Here is an 18,974-nt window from a genome sequence, read left to right on the forward strand (position 1 = left end):
GCGTTTCTTCATTTGCATGTGTTGTGAGGATTTGCAGCGCGTTTCTTTATTTGCATGTGCTGTGAGGATTTGCGTTTCTTCATTTGCATGTGTTGTGAGGATTTGCAGCGCGCATGTTGTCAAACTGATGAAGATGTTTTCTTAATTTACTGGTGTTTTTTCAATTTGCATGTGTTTTCTTAAGTTGCAGCGCGTTGAGCTCTCTCGGCCACCGTAATTTTAATATTGTGCATATAATAATACTTCCATAAAGACTTTTTATTTTACTTGAAAAGAGACATGTCCATTGGATAACTATATAATCTACACAAGCCATTGTGCTTGGACCGCGATGATCGCCTCAAGTTAAACTGCATTGTGTCGTTGTCCACAATGCTTCGGTGACAGAACTTTGAAATAACAAAGCGCCCCCTATTGACCAGCCGCCACTGAATGTAAGGTGTCAGGAAATAGTTTAAGGAATACTTCACCCACAAATGAAAATGTGCTGAAAATGTATTCACCCTCAGGCCATATAAGATGTAGATTTGTTTGTTTCTTTATCAGAACAGATTTAAAGAAATTTAGCATTACATCACTTGCTCACCAATGGATCCTATGCAGTGAATGGGTGCCATCAGAATGTGAGTCCAAACAGCTGATAAAAACAACAATAATTCACACAATGCCAGTCTATCAGTTAATGTCTTGTGAAGGAGACAGACAGATAGCCAGTATCTTTTGGTTAAATCACAGCCGTGAACCATGATTTGCTATTTGCTAGTTAGTTGCAGGTGTTATTTAAAACTAAGGGGTGGGGCATTCTCATTCTAGAGATCTTCTGATTGGACAAAAATCTGTGTAGTGCAGGATGAAAAATCATTTTTAGTCCATCTTTGAGCTCTATAGCTTTTTAAATGCAAGAGCACATATGCGACAATCTGAGAATGTGATGTTGTTTGAGTAATTCAGCTGTCTGTGAACAGGAAAAGGAGGTTTGTTTAATGCCTTTTTTATCTCGGCTAACTGTGAAAAGATCAAACTTTTTCTGCAGTGGAATAGATATATGTGTATCATATCTATCAGCATGCTTTTCAGCTTTTTCAAGGTCCTTTCATTTATCGTACTGCTACTTCAATCTCACTCCTCTGACCTGCAAGTGAAAAGCGTTTTTTTTTTTTTTTTTATAGCTGAAGTGTCTGTCTGCTCTTTTAATTGTTAGTGTGTCAGACATTCATTACTTGCCCTGAATTTATTTCAATTAACCTTTCTATCATAATCACCAGTTATTTTTGAAGTTCTAATGCACTCCTTCCCCTCAAGGGGTAAAGTTAAAAGGACCAAACTGCAGGGGCTCGGCAAAACAGGCATTTCTCGGGGCATGCTGGGGGCTGCCTGGGACTGGGCAGCCTTTCTCACTATTGCATCATGTCAGGCCAGAATGATTGATTGAACACTTGAAGCTGTAGAAATGTCAAAAAAAATGAAAAGGTTTAAAAGCTGGTAATATCCATTTCACTCTCTCCTCCTCCTCTTATTCTTTTTGTGTTTATTTTGAGATCATCTCAGTGCTTTGCTCTTCTGAGATTTCACTCTGTTTTTCTATTCTGGTGTCTCGGTTGCGTTTTACTGACACTCAGTCTTTTCTTTCACTCTCCATCTCAGGTGCGCTAATCGTGGAATATTTTTATCAAAGAGAACTCAAATCGCATTCGACCTTGGTTGAATGAGGAATTTTTTTGGGGGGGGGGAAACACAAACTCATTGCTCAAGGGCATGAAATCATAGATTGGTCCAATGTTCAAACATTTCGGTTATCAACCCAGATATTCATATCAATCTGTCCATCAGTTCATATATAACATTATATAGTAGTTAATTACAGTCATTAAATTTCCTTGAATCCAACAGCACTGTTTGTATCACTCCACTTCTCTGTGTATCTTCTACACAGGCTGTCAGTCTGTGCATTAATGGTGGGTATTTTTCTCTTTTAGAGGTACACCAGTAGGTTGTGACAGGTCTTTGAGCGAGTTATTGAATCATTCATTAAATTTATTTGTTCAAAATGCTAATTTCTTCAGCAACAAAACAAAGACTCACTGAATTATTTATTCAACTGATTCATTCAAAAATGCTGATTCATTCAGGTACTAAATACTGTGTGTTTCTCAGTGACACAATAGTTGTTTTTGCTTTGGCTTCGTTTGTCTATTTTTCCTTGACCAACTAAAATAGCCCTGTAATAAGAGGCAATATTGTGTCAAAAATCTAAAACCATGTCTGCACAGGATACAAGTGAAGCATGCGGAGTACAGGAGAAATATAATGGGTCATCTGTTTAGTTTCAACGAATTGTCACATCGTGCCACATAAGAGTTCTGCTGGTTCTGTTGGCTTTTGACGCATCCAAGTTCGGAGGTGTTTGACAGAATGTCCAACATGTGCTAGACACAGACATGTTTGATTGTTGCCTTCATGTTTTATGTCTTTTGCAGCATCTTGTGCATTTCACAGCATTCTAAAAATGCAACACTCATGTTAAAAGAAGTTTCATATTTAAAAAAGTAAAATGCATCTATAGACTTTGCGTTGTTTTCTTTCCACTACCATGCCTCTCAGAGTTTTATTTTTGTATATCACCCTAAATTCTATTCATTTAAAAAAAAATCCATTCATGTCTGTCTTTTTCCTTTTTGCTGTATTCTATATATCCGGTATATTCATATATTGTAGACCTAGTTTTCCTTTTTTCCTCCCATTTCACCCCCTCTCTCTGAATCTCTTGCCAGTGTTGGCTTAGAGCTTTCTCATCCTGCATAATATTGCTTCTCAGCCGATAAAACAGCGAGTACAAATCCCGCTCCAGAATCGATGGGCACAGTTATTCCTGTGACCCCTGCCAACCAGCTGGCCACCAGCCACACAGTCACACATGTGAGCTGACAGACCACTGCAGCCCTGCACTGTACCCGCCTCCCCGGGGGCCAGACAGACCATGCCTGCTGGACCAGACGCAGTGTGTCTCTGTATGTTCAGGTCCATATGTGTGTGCGGTGTGGTCAGACTCTTCCAAAATACCTGCGTGAGGTTTGGAACAGCTTCATTTTCCACCAGGCCAACTAGTGAGTTTAAACTACCTGCTTCTCATGAAGTCAAACTTTAGCAGGTTTTCAAGAGATTCACTGGAATATTTGAATTGAAAATTTGATTTTTGTCTTTCTCTGTGAATTGTTTTGCTTGTCATAAATCTGGGGATGCACAAATATTAAAACTATGTCTGACAGAAATGTAATAAACTAAATCTAGATAATTATAGAATTAATTTTGTTATGACCACTATTGTTTATTATTTATTTATTTATTATTTATATTTTTTCTGGGGGTTTTTTCCCTTAGATAAATTTTAAAGTCAATTGATTTTTTTATATTTCCATTTTTTTTAAAGACTTTTTTTTAAACATTCTTGCTTTGATTGTGCAGAGATTATGATCAAATCTTCAAACCTAAATTTCATTTTTTTTTTAAGTATAACCAGTTATTACCAATGTAGTTGGCAGTCTGTATTTTGGCCCTCGGAGCTCACAGTAGCTGTATTCACTTCACAGATCACGCAATTCTTATTCTCTGCTGTGAGCTTATCTAACAACCCCAAAATATAGCGCTGCTAAAACATCACAATTAGGCTGTTAGAGATATATAGGTCAGTTTCATGCTTAATTCTTATTCTTGCGTAATACATTACAATATGTAGTTTATGTAAACATTTTATTTTATTGTAGTTTTTTCCTGAAAACTACTGTATAAATATTAATATACAGTGTATTTAAATGTTAATTATAATTACTTTTTTTGACCTTATATTTAAATTCTGCAAATAACACAATCAGAAAGTTGTACTATAGTTGTGCTATAATGCTAGTAATCTTTGACTTGAATTTTAGTCCCATGTTTTCCACATCTCATTTTTCTAAAAATTTTTAATGCTTAAAATCTCTCCTTTTTTCAGTGCAACAATGATTATGTTCCTGTGTGTGGCTCCAACAACGAAAACTATGAAAACGAGTGTTTTCTGCGGAGAGACGCCTGCAAACAGCAGACCGAGATCCTGGTGGTCTCTGAAGGATCCTGCCCAGCCGGTACGTGCAGTCGTGTTTGGTGCATATGTCTCTTGAAGGTTAATCCACAGCCTAATCATTTGCCCATAAAATGTGTAACTGTGAGTATTGAGCAAGACTGCAATTTACTCATCCCTGAGGTCTGAATCAGACAAGGACTCTCATATCTGTGCTTGTGTTAAACATGTTATACTGTGCTATAGTCAGACAATACCCATAATACCTCTAACAGGCTAGAACCATGTATTATTGCTTTGTGTAAAGCTTTTGCTGTGTTTTAAACCCTGCATTCAGAGCTTTTTATGCCACAAAGGCTGTTCCACAAGACTGGATTGTTGTTGTATATGATTGCAGAAAAATATTCCCCTTTTTCCTCTTATATTAAAGGAATACGCATTGCATGTTTATGGCCAATCAAAGACCAAATGATACGAGCAAAAGTGTGTTCTGTGGTCAGTAAAATGGTGTATTGCGGAGGCTAAAGCAGATGTTTGGTGCTCTGGGAGTTGCTGAGTCAGACTCCATTAAACAGTGCCTAAACACACTGAAACCTCTAAAAATTATCTCTAGGGAGAGAGAGAGTGTGGGAGGCGAGTATTTGTGCTTATGGAGCATCCAGAGAATGAAATGTTCTCCTCATGCCGTGTGTGTCTGTAGGTAGAGTCATAATTCAGTCCTAGCGGGATGTTGGTTCTCAAGCCTGAATGTGTATGAGCATGTACTTGTCTGTAGGTGTTCTGGAAGGTAAAAGTAAATTTACTGAAACAAGCTTCAGAAAACAAGAAGAGTGTTTGTCTTTATCTCTGTGAAGCTTAAAAGGCACCACTGAATCATCTCTCATCATCTCTCTGGTTGGCTCTGTCTGTCTGAAGGCTTTCCTGTCATCTTTTGCTTTTATTTCACTCTTTACGTTCATGCATTGAGTGTACATCAGACCAGACAAGTTTAAGTACCTCATGGATATAACACTGAATACAAAAGCTAAAATTACAGTTGTAATCAAGGATGTCTTGTTTACATGCTAAGTGCTGCAAAAATAAATAAATAAATACGTTTTTGAATATCTTTCAATAGTTTGATCTCATGAACCTCACAAATCCAGCAACTATAGTTCTCCCTAAGTGCCTGTAACAGCCTGGCACTTTGAAACATCTGTATTTGTAATTGCAGATTAAATGAAGAAAGGAAGAATCTATCTATCTATCTATCTATCTATCTCTCTTATGTTCAGCAAGGCTGCATTTATTTCAATAAAAAGTAATGTTGTATACTTTATAAAAAATTTAAATTACTTTTCTATTTGAACATGTTTAAAAAATGGTTGTTGTTTTTTTGATGGCAAAGCTGAAATTTCAGCAGTTGTTACTCGGTCTTTACTGTCACATGATGCTCCACAAATCAATCTAATATGCTGAGAAACATTTCTTATTATCCATGTTGAATACAGTTGTGCTGCTTAAAGATGACATATCATGAAAATCTGACTTTTCCAGGTTTTAAGTGCTATAATCAGGTCCCCGGTGCATCTACCAACCAAGGAAACGTGAAAAAGATTAAACCAGTAACTTTGTTTTGGTAAGCCTTTTTCTGCAAGCTTCTGAGAAAACGAGCGCGTCTGATTTCGCTCCCTTGGTGACGTGGCAAAGGGATCTCATCATAATATTACCACCCCTTAACCTGTAAGTTTACACCCACGGCGCCATCATTTTGATTTCGCAAGCGACAACGGTGTACCAGTTCTAATGCCATGGCGAAAGTTTGAGCAAAACTTGCTAACTGTTCTGTCTTTGGCTGCACAGACGAGCACAGAACACTATTTAGAGTCCCAGCCTCAGAGGAGACGCATTAGCTCCACAGGAAACACTCAACATCTAACCACTCACAAGCTGTAGTAAGATACTGTGCAGATCTTAAACAATGTCAAGATATGATACAGTCCATTATTCTGTAAATGAAGTAGATTTAATATGGTGTTCATTGTGTGTTATAAATAATCAAACTTAAAACCACAAATACGTAAGTCATTATTATGATGTATTATAACTGTTGTTATGATTATTCATGAGTTGATATAACATATTATACGTTTTTTTATAATGCATTATGCATTCATTATAATGCCTTAAGAATACCCTTATAATGTATTATAAATACGGGCTTCATGGAAAGCGTTACCGATGTTTTTAGCAGATACGAGCTGTAATGGCGCAGCCATTACAAAAGGGGGCAGGGAGCAGCAGCTCATTTGCATTTAAAGAGACAGGCCCGAAATACAGCGTATTTCTGCTTCCACTCAAAATAGGCATTAATAAAATGGCATAATAAATGATCTGTGGAGTATTTTGAGCTGAAACTTCACAGTTACATTCTGGGGACACCAGAGACTTATATTACATATTGTAAAAAGGGGCATAATATGTCTCCTTTAATATTTTTTGTGGAAACAGCGATATTTTTCCCCCGGATTCTTTGATGAATAGAAAGTTCAAATGAAAAGCATTTCTAATATTTTCTAATACTATAAATGTCTTTACTGTCACTTTTGATCAACTTAATGTGTTCTTGCTCAATTTTTACTGCCCCCAAACTTTTGTATTGTAAAAGTGGAAAACTATAAAAAATGTCAATAGAGTTTTTCACCATGTCATAGTAGAGAAGGTAGAAATTGTAGTAGAACCTATAATTCAAACCTGAAGCCCAAAAGACATTCTCAACAGATCTATTAAATTCCTTACCAATTTGATTTTGACTACGCTCAATTCAGATTTAATAGTACATTTTACACACATCATTATGTCAAGCATTAAATTATGTGGTTAAACAAAAAATGTAATTTACCTGAAACCCTGCTGAATGCTTAAAGCTCTGTCTAAAAAGAGCTTTAGGTTAAACTAAAAAGAATATAACCACAGCCCAATGAGATTTTCACACTTTGAGCTCTGAGGACATTGAGGAAAGAGACAGAGAAATGGACTGCCTCACAGTTCTGATGCTTGTACCAGCTCATCTAACTCTATGACACTGATTTCCTCTCCACTAATTCCCTGGCAAATGATCCAACAGCTGACAGATGACCTACAGAGATAAGTGAAGTGTATCACACTCTGCTATTTTCTTTATTTCTCCAAGGCTGGTTGCAGCTCGGCTCCTCTGTCTTTATTCATACATCAGTATCATAACTGAAAGTGAGCATCTTCATGCAACAGGAAATAGAACATTGATTGTAATAAGCGGAGAAGTATTAAAGGCGTCATATCACATCATATAAAATTTTTATAGTTTGTCATATTTTAGGTTTTCATAGATATTTCCCACCCTTTGTCTGGCTCTTTTTCATAGATATTTCCCAACCTTTGTCTGGCTTTTAGAATTAAATGCTGCTATGCCTGTAAGAAACGCCCCTTAGCATGTAAACATCTGTGACAACGTTTACACTATAAAAATTGATGTGTACAAGTCAGCCTGCAATTGCTTAATAATTACAGTACTATGCGGAGGTGTATGCAACAAGCATTCAACAGTTTGGGGCCAGTAAGATTTTTTTATGTTTTTGAAAAAAGTCTCTTACCAAGGCTGCATTTATATGATCAAAAATACAGTAAAAAAATTTAATATTTTGAAATAAAATTTAAATTTACAGTAACTAACTGTATTATATTTTAATATATTTTAACACATAATTTATTGCTCAAATGGCAAAGCTGAATTTTCAGCAATATTTCTAAAAATATTTTTGTAAGATTGTAAATGTCTTTACTGTCACTTTCGATCAACAGATTGGATTGGAGCGAGAATTTATCGAAAATCTGTTGGACAGATTTATTTATTTATTTTATTGTATTGTATTGTGTTTATTTGCACAAGGCTTCAGATTTGGGCCTGTGTTTGGTGCTCTCCAAGGTGCTGAATCCCATTCTGCATGTTGAAAGTGCCATTGCGCTTGTCAAATACAATTCTTCACTTCTAGTCTAGAGTCAGCAGTAATGGTACTGTTTAAAGTCCATGAGTTACTGGCAAAGTTACTAAATTTAGCTATAATCCCATTTACCAACGGTCACTTCCAATACTGGTTGGTGAAATCATGTTATTCCCTTGTCCCACAAAGTAATTTCACCATCCTTTACTGTGTCAAACCTCTCCTCCATCACACTTGGGTACTGATATTTGACTGTAGCTTACTTTCCCAAAATGAAGTCCTTGCTGTGCTTCGTTGAAACTTTCAGAAGAGTCTTATGTGCCAAATATTAAGAAGTATTGCAGAGGTGAGTATATGCTTCTCTCTTTTTTTCTGGCATTGATAAGTGGGCTATTTACCTCGCAAACGGTGGCAAGTTCACCGCTGTGCTGCTGTAAGATCAGTGTGAATAATGTGCTGATTAAGGAGACGGGTCATGTGCTTATATTGATTTTTCAGTGCGGCGCAGGGCAGCAGGCCATTAGCTTAGTGGTGCGTAACTGTAGAGAGGAGAAGGCAGTTCATTTTCAACACTGGAAATTGAGGTTAAGATAGCCTTTCTGCGTAATCGCACTCCATGTAGTGCTAAAGTAGCTTTCTCCATGCAGGGAGCATGCATCATATTCCAAGAAATGAATATTACATTCTCAAAACATTCACATAAACAGCTCAACAGGCCTGTTTTATCATTAAGTACTGATATGTTATCTGACGCATACATGTCGGTCAAGCACGATGTTCTTGAAATAGTTAATTGTGTGTTGTAACAGCAGTTAGGGTGGCATGTTAAATTACAGCTGAGTTTGTCTCTGCTGACAGAGAACATCTGCCTCTGAGCCTCGAGCTCAAGTTCACTCAACCCATTGCATCGTGGGAGCCCAGATAAAAAAAGTGCAAAGTCACCTCATAACACATTCTTCCTGATAAATTATAAAGGCAGAGGAGATGCGTAACCCACTGATACCTCTGAATGAGGAACAAAGGTCTCTTACACTTAATAAGACTCCTGCCATTGTTTCGTGCCAGCAAACTCAGCAGAGTCCGGTCTCACAGGAAGTGTGCCGAGAAACAGACTGTTCATCTCGCTTTACTCTTCCAGCCTCACGGTGAAATAGTCTTTTTGATGTATTAGGGAACTTCATGAATTTTTGAGGTTGTGAAAGGTTTTCCACTTTTTTTATCCGGTGCTTCAGGACTGGTTCATTGGTTCATTGTGTAGTTTTTGCCTTTTAAGGTCCTCAGTTTTTATAAGGAATGATGAATACAAGGATGGAAAGTTAGTGAATACAAGGATGGATAGTTGTTGAATGTAGACTAGTTATCTGTTTAATCTTATAAAGTTGTATATATCATATTTAAAGCATCGTGTTCCAATGACTCTACATGATTAACATGATCGATACCTGAAAAACCTTTTGTACCTTATTTTTTACATAAGAGCCATTTATAAATGTGCAAGGCTTCCGGTGTCAGCCAATAACAAACTTGTATTTGTATTCATGTTTTTCTAATTTATTATTGTAAGTTTAAAAACACTTGATTGTAGCTCAGATAGTTTACTATTTACTGCACATTGTTATTCTTCACGTTATTTACCTATAGCGGCTAATTAATCTGGAGTTTCCACATCCACAGGAAATAGCTTACTTTTGCATTGAAAAATAAATTAATACAATCAACTACATGTCGTCTGCCCATTTGTGGATTATCCATGCTCTTCAGGAAGCAGAAGGACTTTTAATATCATTTCCAAAATGTCTCCCTCTGTGGCACAATGCACATATATACCTGTTGACTGAGAAATTATTGAATATTGTTAAAGCAATGACAAGATTAACTTTAAATATTCATTTTGAAATGCCAATAATAATATGCCAATTAAAGCAATGTAATTTATTTAAAAAATTTCATGATGCCGATCACAAATAAAAATCATTAAATCATTCAATTTAAATGAATTTTACTAAGATATATTTAGGGTGGGAATTGGTATATGTATTTTTTTATTTGCAGCTTGTTCTGTCATTGAATTGTTAAAGTGAAAATCAATTCACTTTTAATAATGTTCTTTCTACCATATTATTGCTCATAATAATGAATGTACACATTTTGTTTTCTGACCGTTATTTACAGTATATGACAGACTTTACAGAGTAAATATTAGTCATGTTTTATAATTGTATGCATATATGCAGGTGATGTTGTTGTGAAAGCATATCAGATAAACAGGTGAAAGTATTTTGACAGATTTAGACATACAGTGGGTACGGAAAGTATTCAGACCCCCTTCAATTTTTCACTCTTTGTTATATTGAAGCCATTTGCTATGCATTAAAGCCATAGCTGAGTGTTTCATGTCCAGATGGCCTGAGAGCATCGCTCAGATGGTCAAAGACAGATTGAGTGTGACATGTCTCTGAATCAAGAATGTAACTGTCAGGCAATTAGAAAAATAAACGAGTCTGAACTTCTGTCTGTGTGTGTGTGTGTGTGTGTGTGGTTTCATAAGTAAAAAACAATAAACCCTTATTTACCACTGGGCACATGGTGTTTATAGCTTGTTGAGATGAAAATTGATGTACAGATGTATTTAGGAATCTTAAAGGCGACATCGGATGCAAAATTCACTTTTACATGGTGTTTGCATATAAATGTGTCTTAGCAGTGTGTGGACACAACCACGAGTCTGAACTTCTGTCTGTGTGTGTGTGTGTGTGTGTGTGGTTTCATAAGTAAAAAACAATAAACCCTTATTTACCACTGGGCACATGGTGTTTATAGCTTGTTGAGATGAAAATTGATGTACAGATGTATTTAGGAATCTTAAAGGCGACATCGGATGCAAAATTCACTTTTACATGGTGTTTGCATATAAATGTGTCTTAGCAGTGTGTGGACACAACCACCCCACAATGATAAAAATCCATTCATCCCATTCAAGCCATTTTGATTTTCTGAGCAGTATAATGTCATACTGTTCAGGCCCCACCCACAACTGCTAACAGACTGTCCCGTATTAACATATTCCTGCCCTCAGTCAGTTCTGTCAGTGCTGTCATCCATTTTTATCTCGAGCAGCTGTAGCGACGTGTCTCAAAAGGTAATGCAGATTTGTAGCTGGATGTAAAAATAAACATAAGAGTCCTCATTTTCTCCCAACATCAGAGCCACTGAGGATGCAGTGGATTAGTTTTGTTTTTGATGGTAACGTGCCACCGCATACACAAAAAAAAATGGAAGAGAGGAGCGGGGTGAGCAGTAGCTCATTATCATTTCAAGAGACATGCACTGAAACGGATCGCTGTAAACAGAGCTGATTTTGACAAGGTCAAAAGGGTATTGTTTTACATGACTATTTAGGAATTTTAATCAAAGTATGTTGCAGACATTTCATGAAGACCCTAAAGAATCATACCAACTTGTGGAAAATGGGCATCCAATGTCCCCTTTAAAATATGTTGTTGTTGTTGTTGTTGTTGTTGTTTTTTAATCTGAAGGAAGAATAGATCATTTTATTTTCTTTAAGGATGCTAAAAAGTTCTTGCTTTGTATGCTTGATCTAACACACAGACTTACACATGTAAATAGTAGTGTATGTTTGTTTGAAAATACATATGCATGGTTTTATCTTGCTATCCTTTCCTCATTTTCACTTGAGTGTCTTTTTATACCTCATATCCAGTCAGAGGGCATTCGTTACATTATGATACTTGACTATACTTGATTTTAGAGTCATGTTTAAACAAATATTGTGACAGCAACACCATGAAGCACTGGACTCTTCTGTTCTTATGCACAAAGGGTGTACAGAAGGTTATAGTTTCTATGTTTTATTTGAAACACTTATTCTAAATCAGACTGCGATGAATCAGAGTAAGTGTGCATTTATAGTATCTCCCTCTTGCATCATTTGTGCAGCCCACTTCTGCCTACATGAGCCAAATGGGTCACATATTCACCGTTGATCATCCCACAGTTCAAGTACATAAGACCATATCTGTACTGTAAATTGGGATAGTATGCCCAAATGCCAGAGACCCATATGAGCAGAAATGTACATGGTTTATCCATTCATCCATCTATTTTCCAAATCGCTTGTCCTATAGTGTTATAGGGCTGCTGGAGCCCATCCCATCATCTCAAGACGTAAGCAGGAAAACACGTTGGATGGATGGCCAGTCCATCACTTGTACATTCTTAAAAATTACTTTCATTCAGTTATTTTTTTTTTAATTGATCTGGGAAGTTGACAAATAAATGACATAGACATGAACTTTAAAAAAAGAAAAGAAAAAAGTAAAAAATAATTGATATATTCAATTATAAAAATATAAATTATATTAAATTATAGAAAATATCAGGATATTAGTCTCACATGATACAATTACTGTATTTCAACATTTAGGCGTTCATTTAAATATTGCTGAAGTGTGACAGATAATTTTACAATTACAAAGGTTACATGTAAACTTCCAATTAATATAAAGCCTTAAAACCTGCAATAATGATAAGGTATTGTTTGACCCTTATTGAATTCTCTAAAATTATAGAAATTAAGACTTGGAAGAAGACATGGATGTAATGTCCTTCTTATTGTGTTTTACAGATGCTGGTTCAGGATCAGGAGATGAAGGTAAGGCAGACCTTTTTTGACACCTGAATTTGTGTGCATGCTTCTCATTAAATCACTCTGCACTTGTTTACACTTCCCCACAGATGATGCTCATAAACACACACTCACTTCCGAGCCTGTCAGCAGTCATCTGCTCTCCTCCACAATCCGCCCACTGAAACTGAGATTCAATTACACCCACTTACATATTGTTCAGAGAAACAGAATTATTACACTCTTCCCCCCCAAAGTGCAATGTCTGACTGACAGTAGAACAGTCTGCGGCTCGAGCTGTATATTTGCATCGCTTAAAATGTGTCACTCTTCTTTGATTTTAATGTTTCGATCTTCCAGTCAACTCTTTTATTCTTCTCTCTTAACCAAACAGGCCACATCCGCTAATTGAGTACTGTAACATCTCCCTGCATACTGCTGCTCATTGTGGTCTTGTTTTGCCAGCCATTTCCTGTTTACTAGATGTGGTCTGTGCTTTTTGAAAATAGCAGTAGCTTGGTTGGCATGTGTGTCATTTGGATGGGGCTATTTTTCCCTGAGGAGGTTTGGGAAATTTATATTTCACGGCACTTTGTGATTTTAATCCTCTGGAGTTTTCGGAGAAATTGGGAGAAATTCTGAGAAATTTTCAGAATCCCATCCGGATAGGAATGTCTGCAATTGGGGTATATTATTTTTTTCACAATACCTCTCTTTATTTATTTTTTATTTTTTTTAACTTCCAGTAAATACAGTAACTACATTTACATTTCTTGTCATGCTGCCTTATGGTTTGATTCAAAGATACAGTGAAACTGTAATATTGTGAAATATTATTTAAAAACTTACTGACACCAAACTTTTGTGTTTTTAAGTGTAAGTCAGATTAACACATATTTCATGTGTTAATAATTGTACCTTGAAATCACAAACATTGTTTAGAACAAGGATTTTTAAACTCAAAAATAGTAGTAGTATGTATGTATATTTGAGGCTGTACGTTAACTGTAAAACTGTGAAAACTACTATACAAACATTTGAATCATAAATGTTTCTCTTCATGTTTGTATACAACACTCTAATAGTGGGTAGAAAATAGATATGTTACAATATTTTCCAGATAATACTCTTAATAGCATACTTTTTGGCTTCTGTTTAGTAACAATATAAAAGCAAGTTATTTTGCAAACAACATGTTGTCTTTATAATGTTGCACTTAACATTTTCTTACAAAATGTAAACTGGTGTTAATACAGTAGCTACGTTTATATTTGGGGTTCATAGCTTCAAAAGTTTGAAAAGCCCTGGTTTAGAAAACTGCTCCTGTCCTATGCAGGACTTAATTGATTATGAATTCTCATTTACTAAGTATGCCAATTAAGAAAAATTGCTTTGTGTTAGTAGGTGACAGCATATGGCTCTCTGCAGACCAGAACAATAGAGATAGTAGGAGTGGAGAAGACCAAATGATGAGGGGAGAGGAGAAAATATGAATAGAGAGACAAAAGAAGAATGATAAGAGACCGAAGAATGTGCAATTCGATAAAATGAGTGGAGAAAGGAAAGGAGAGGGAAAGAGAAATGGAAGGCCGATAAAGAGAAAGATAAGTAAAGAGGAGGAAGAGAAAGATGAGGGCGATAAAGGCTGGGTAAGGGAGGGGAGAAATGATTGCAGTTTATGGATGGAACAGAAAGAGAGTGAGAAAGAATGGCGTTTAGGTAAGCACAGCACTATCGGTGCGATAAAAATCAAATGTATTCCAATGGCTGCAGATAAATCATATGGGTTGCCTACTGGGCATGCAGGCTGCTGGACACTTACGGCGAAGCACAGAGAGAAGCCGCTCTGGCTGTTCAAGCTCCCTGAGCTCCATGTAACATCATCTGTATGAGAGGCTGCATGCAGAAGAACACGGTTTACGCTTTAGACTTATACAATATAGAGAAACCAGTGATTATTATGGTTGATGCTAAGAGATTAGGCTTTTTCCGATTATCAAAAATTTCATAAGAGTTGACATTACTTCTAATTCTAATTCTAATGAAGTTTAGTCACAAAGTTATTTTATGTACAATGATTCCCATCAGCAGTGCATAACATTGGATTTTAATGACTCCAATTAGTACAATATGGATGTACCTTCAAAACCAAATCAAGCACTAAGAAAATATGCATTATAGTATATTCGAAATATTTGCATGCAAAAAAAATGTGTGTATCATTAATACACAGATCATTTTGAATGGTCATTTAATAGAACTTAAACAGGTTAGACACCATATTGAATTTAACATGGATAAAAAAGTGGCTGTGACAATGGCATGGCATGCACTGTATAAAGGTTGTAGATCATGTATTTTTCATAACTCACAACTCTCAAAGCTGTTTATTGGAGTTTTTTAATGAAAGGTTTTTTTTCCCCTGTAATACCTTTTGTCGGCTGAACAGTCAGTATGTTGTAGTACAATCCATTGAACTTACTGTACCTCTATGCCTCACAGCCATGTTTTTATTCCTGAGAAAAATGAAATATGCCGCTACCATGACCTATGGAAAAAGATGTTGTTTGGAGTCAGATGATGCCGTTACGGTAGCAGGGACTAATGTGGCCATGCTAACCAGCCAAACATTGACCCCTTGTTTAAAACATTAAATGGTGTTTTTGTTGTTGTTGTTGTTTAATTTAATTTAATTGCAGTCCTAATGTTTAAAGACAGTCTTGGAAAAGGACTAGAGAAAGCACCTGAGAATAGTCTCATTAGATCTAATTAAGTTAATTTACTTAGCCTAGTTTTCTCCTTTTGGGATCCATGAAAAAAATATATGGCATGCGGGTGAGTAGATGATGACGAAACTACTAACATTTTTTGTACCTGTTTATTTCTATTGTTGTTTCATTTTATTGTATTTATTTATTTATTTATTTATTGCTTCTTGCTTTTAATTCAAGAAGCAAACATCTTCTTCAAACACCTGATTTTATTCAGTGATTGATCGCTGTATCACTTCAGCTGTCAAAACTGCAGCAGTAAGGCTCCAGTAGCACTTCATTATTTCTAATTACTTCCAAATGTAATCCATTTACTGTGTATCCAGGGCTCTCCTTCAAGGATCTATTATGTATTTAATTTTGGTAGATTTTCTATAATCAATACAGACAACACAGACACAGGAAGCTGTCTTTAAGGGAGTTGGCTTGTGTGCTTTGGGTTTTCGTTGTGTATTTATTTGGTCTTTGCAGCTGCGGTCGACCACATTTGATCTTTCACATAAAAATGGTTGTTAAGTCGTGCCTTAAACTGTTCTAAAATACTCTGTAGCATTTACTGAAGCCAAATTAATGACCTCACGTTCCTGAGGTGACGACAATCAGCTGCACAGCCATATCCGGGTGAGGACCTTCCTCAGTCACCGTGGTATCACCATGGTAACAAGCTTAGAGGAATGAGAAAGAGAATAATCTAATCTCCCCGTTTCAGCTGCTGTGATAAAGACAGGCGCAGTGCCGTCTGGAATGGGAGGTGAAGACTAAGGAAAAGTGTCTGGCTGTGCTTAGAGTTTGTGTGCTTAACATTCAAGCTGAGTGTGAACATGTGCACTGTTTCTGTACTGCAGTCCATACTGAGTTAGAGTCCATACTGAGTTGGATGCACTGTTTATCAGTATGTGTCACTGTGGCTGGAAAAGGCTTTTAAAACATCACAACAGATATAATTCATAAGTTCATCTGATAAAAAAGCCCTATTGAAAAGCTCTTGGCCTGGGAAAACCTGGCCATAACCTAGCTTCAATGAGAGGGTGGTGTTTTATCTTGGATTATTAGGTTTATATACTATTTCTAAGGCTGAAACCTATTTTGAACCAATGATTGAAGGATGACAGATTTAATTGTTTATCTGTTAAATTAATATTAACATATGAATTACTTATATTATGGAGAGATGGAAAGAAGCAAACGTGTGCACTCCTGCAGACAGCTTGTGGGGAATGTTTCCTCTCACCTTCACTTAGCACTACATTTATTTTGAAGTTCCAAAGCAAAGAAGTTGGATAACAGCAGGTATTCATGTCTCTGTTGTTTTTATTCTTGTCAGAGTTCATACGAAATTTTTTTTTTTATCTTTTTTTTTTTACAACTTAATTTTATTTCTGATCATCTACTTAAGTTTGTAAAATTAGAGTTTACCTCATTTCTTTTTTTGGCTCATTTTTGCTTTTAATTGAAACTGGGCAGGGCAATTATAGTTCCCAGCATGCTTTGCATGGAACTTGATTTTAAGGGGAAAATGTAAAGACTTTAATGTCTAGTTACGATTTGATTTAGAACCACTTCTGGTCCATAAAGATGGGGTCCTGAATGTTTCATTACTCTATGTGCTATTATTTAACATGGTAAAATGCTATTTCTAGTTGGTTGATAGTTAGTTGGTAGTACCTAGTAATGTAATTGAGTAATGCGACACAAATGAAAATGGATCATGTCGTGGGCAGACATAAAGTCATGTTGAGACTGCTGAATTGGTCCAAAAAAAAAAATTTTATCCATTATGTTGAATGTACATGAACAAATGATGTTTTCTGACAAAGAATTATTGAACTAAACCAAGAAGGAAAAAATCAGTTAATGTAACGTAATTGATTTGTGTGGAACGATATGCATGATTAAATTATGTCAATTCAAACCTCTTTTTTCAGTATCTTTATTCTCCACAGCTGAGAGAAAAGCAGAACTAAATAGTGCTTCCTTAATGTATGAAAATTGAAAATAACATTGAAAATGTAAATGACTTCATATTCCACTTTTGTTCTTATCACAAATAAGACATAGATTTGTCCTTGTTGCCTTTGTGGTAAATCATTTCAGAGACTAAGCTGTTTCCAACCCCAACAAGAGGGAAAATGCAATCATTTTATGGCAGCATCTACTCATTCTCGATTCGTTCTGAGCTCTGACAAATACCTCCGGAGTTATTAATATAGTCAGGGTCTTTGCAGATGAAATGTAAATCTCAGGCAAGTGTGGAAGGCTCTGAATCAAATGAGAAAAGGTGTATTGGGGGCTACGTGAGCCTTCTGTCGCTCAAAAATAAATGTGCTGTTTTAATGTGGGTCATCCTTGGGGCAGAAGGGGATTTCTATTAAAAAATTATTTTGGGAAATGCAATATAATGATATGGGCAGGCTGGGGAGAATGGGAAAGTGGAAGAGAGGATGAACAGGAATCACACTAGACACAAAAAATGAGCCGTTCATGGTAATGGTGGGATTATATGGAGATTAGTGCACTAGATGGGTCAGGAGACATTGTGATTGATGAGCCATGGCAGGAAGTGGCAAAATGGCCTCAAGGTCACAAGAGAAAGTGAAATAAGAGAGCAGAGTTCATTTTGGCTTATATCCATACAGTAAAACTGAACAGAAGTCACACACAAAGAGATATTTGAATTTCTTGTGCCAATAGACAGAGTAAATTATATCAACATAGCATATGGAGACTTACATTCCAGGAGATGAGAAAAAAAATGTAACGTATGGAGAAGAAGATAAGACGGAGACAGAAGGGAACACCAGATACATTTATACAGAAACGGGGAAATTGTCTCGTTTTTCAGCGGCTGCATCTATGAGAAGTTTAATCCCTTTCCAGTCATGGATCTTCTGAGGACACTATTTTCTGACAATAGTGAGCTTCATTTCTTGAGTGCCTCTAAAAACGAACCGACTGCAATCTGTTCTGGTTAAAATCAGTAAAGCATCAACCCTCAGTGGGGCAGAAATACTCATCATAACAGCAGTCTCCAGCTCCCAAATTACTGGAACAAGCTAAGCCTGAACTCCTTGGAGACACACCTCGGTGTTTGAAATGTAAACATCTCAAACAGCTTGGTTGTTTATAGAGCTTTCAATTCTTAAAGGCTCATTTATCCTGGGATGCATCTGCAGAATTCGCTGAGGTTGTTGGTTTGTTTGACTGTCTTTGAATAGAAAGTGTAGAGGAGCAAATAGGAGCTCCGCTGGGCTTGAGTCTGGAGTTTGCGCTGGAGCTGGAGGTTTTGGAATGGAAAAGAATTTCACACTTCTTTGTTGATGCCTGGAACATGGTTACGTTTGGGCTAGAAGCATACATACAGCATACATGATGATTAAATTGTAGTGTTTGTTGTCCAGACTTTTGCAGCTTATTTAGGAGACTACTAGTGATTTTCTGACTTAGACCCTGTTTATAATTGGTATTTTGGTATTTTTTAGTTTGGTGTGATCTGATCACAAGTGGTTAGCTCTAAATACAGGTGCAGTTGTGGTCCAAAGTGGTCA

General features: G+C 36.4%; 1 protein-coding gene across 2 annotated transcripts in view; it reads left to right on the plus strand.

Annotated features, from left to right (window-relative positions):
• Positions 1-18,974, plus strand: part of LOC107675359 (tomoregulin-2-like) — a 67,011-nt gene that overhangs the window by 27,411 nt on the left and 20,626 nt on the right. For both annotated transcript variants that reach the window (XM_016469663.1, XM_016469664.1), the window contains exons 3-4: positions 3,989-4,118; positions 12,659-12,685. In XM_016469663.1, the coding sequence (XP_016325149.1) occupies positions 3,989-4,118; positions 12,659-12,685 (157 nt within the window). The remainder of the gene's footprint in view (positions 1-3,988; positions 4,119-12,658; positions 12,686-18,974) is intronic.

This window comes from Sinocyclocheilus anshuiensis, unplaced genomic scaffold (assembly GCF_001515605.1).
Source record: "Sinocyclocheilus anshuiensis isolate Anshui unplaced genomic scaffold, SAMN03320099.WGS_v1.1 scaffold656, whole genome shotgun sequence".
Taxonomy (NCBI): Eukaryota; Metazoa; Chordata; class Actinopteri; order Cypriniformes; family Cyprinidae; genus Sinocyclocheilus; species Sinocyclocheilus anshuiensis.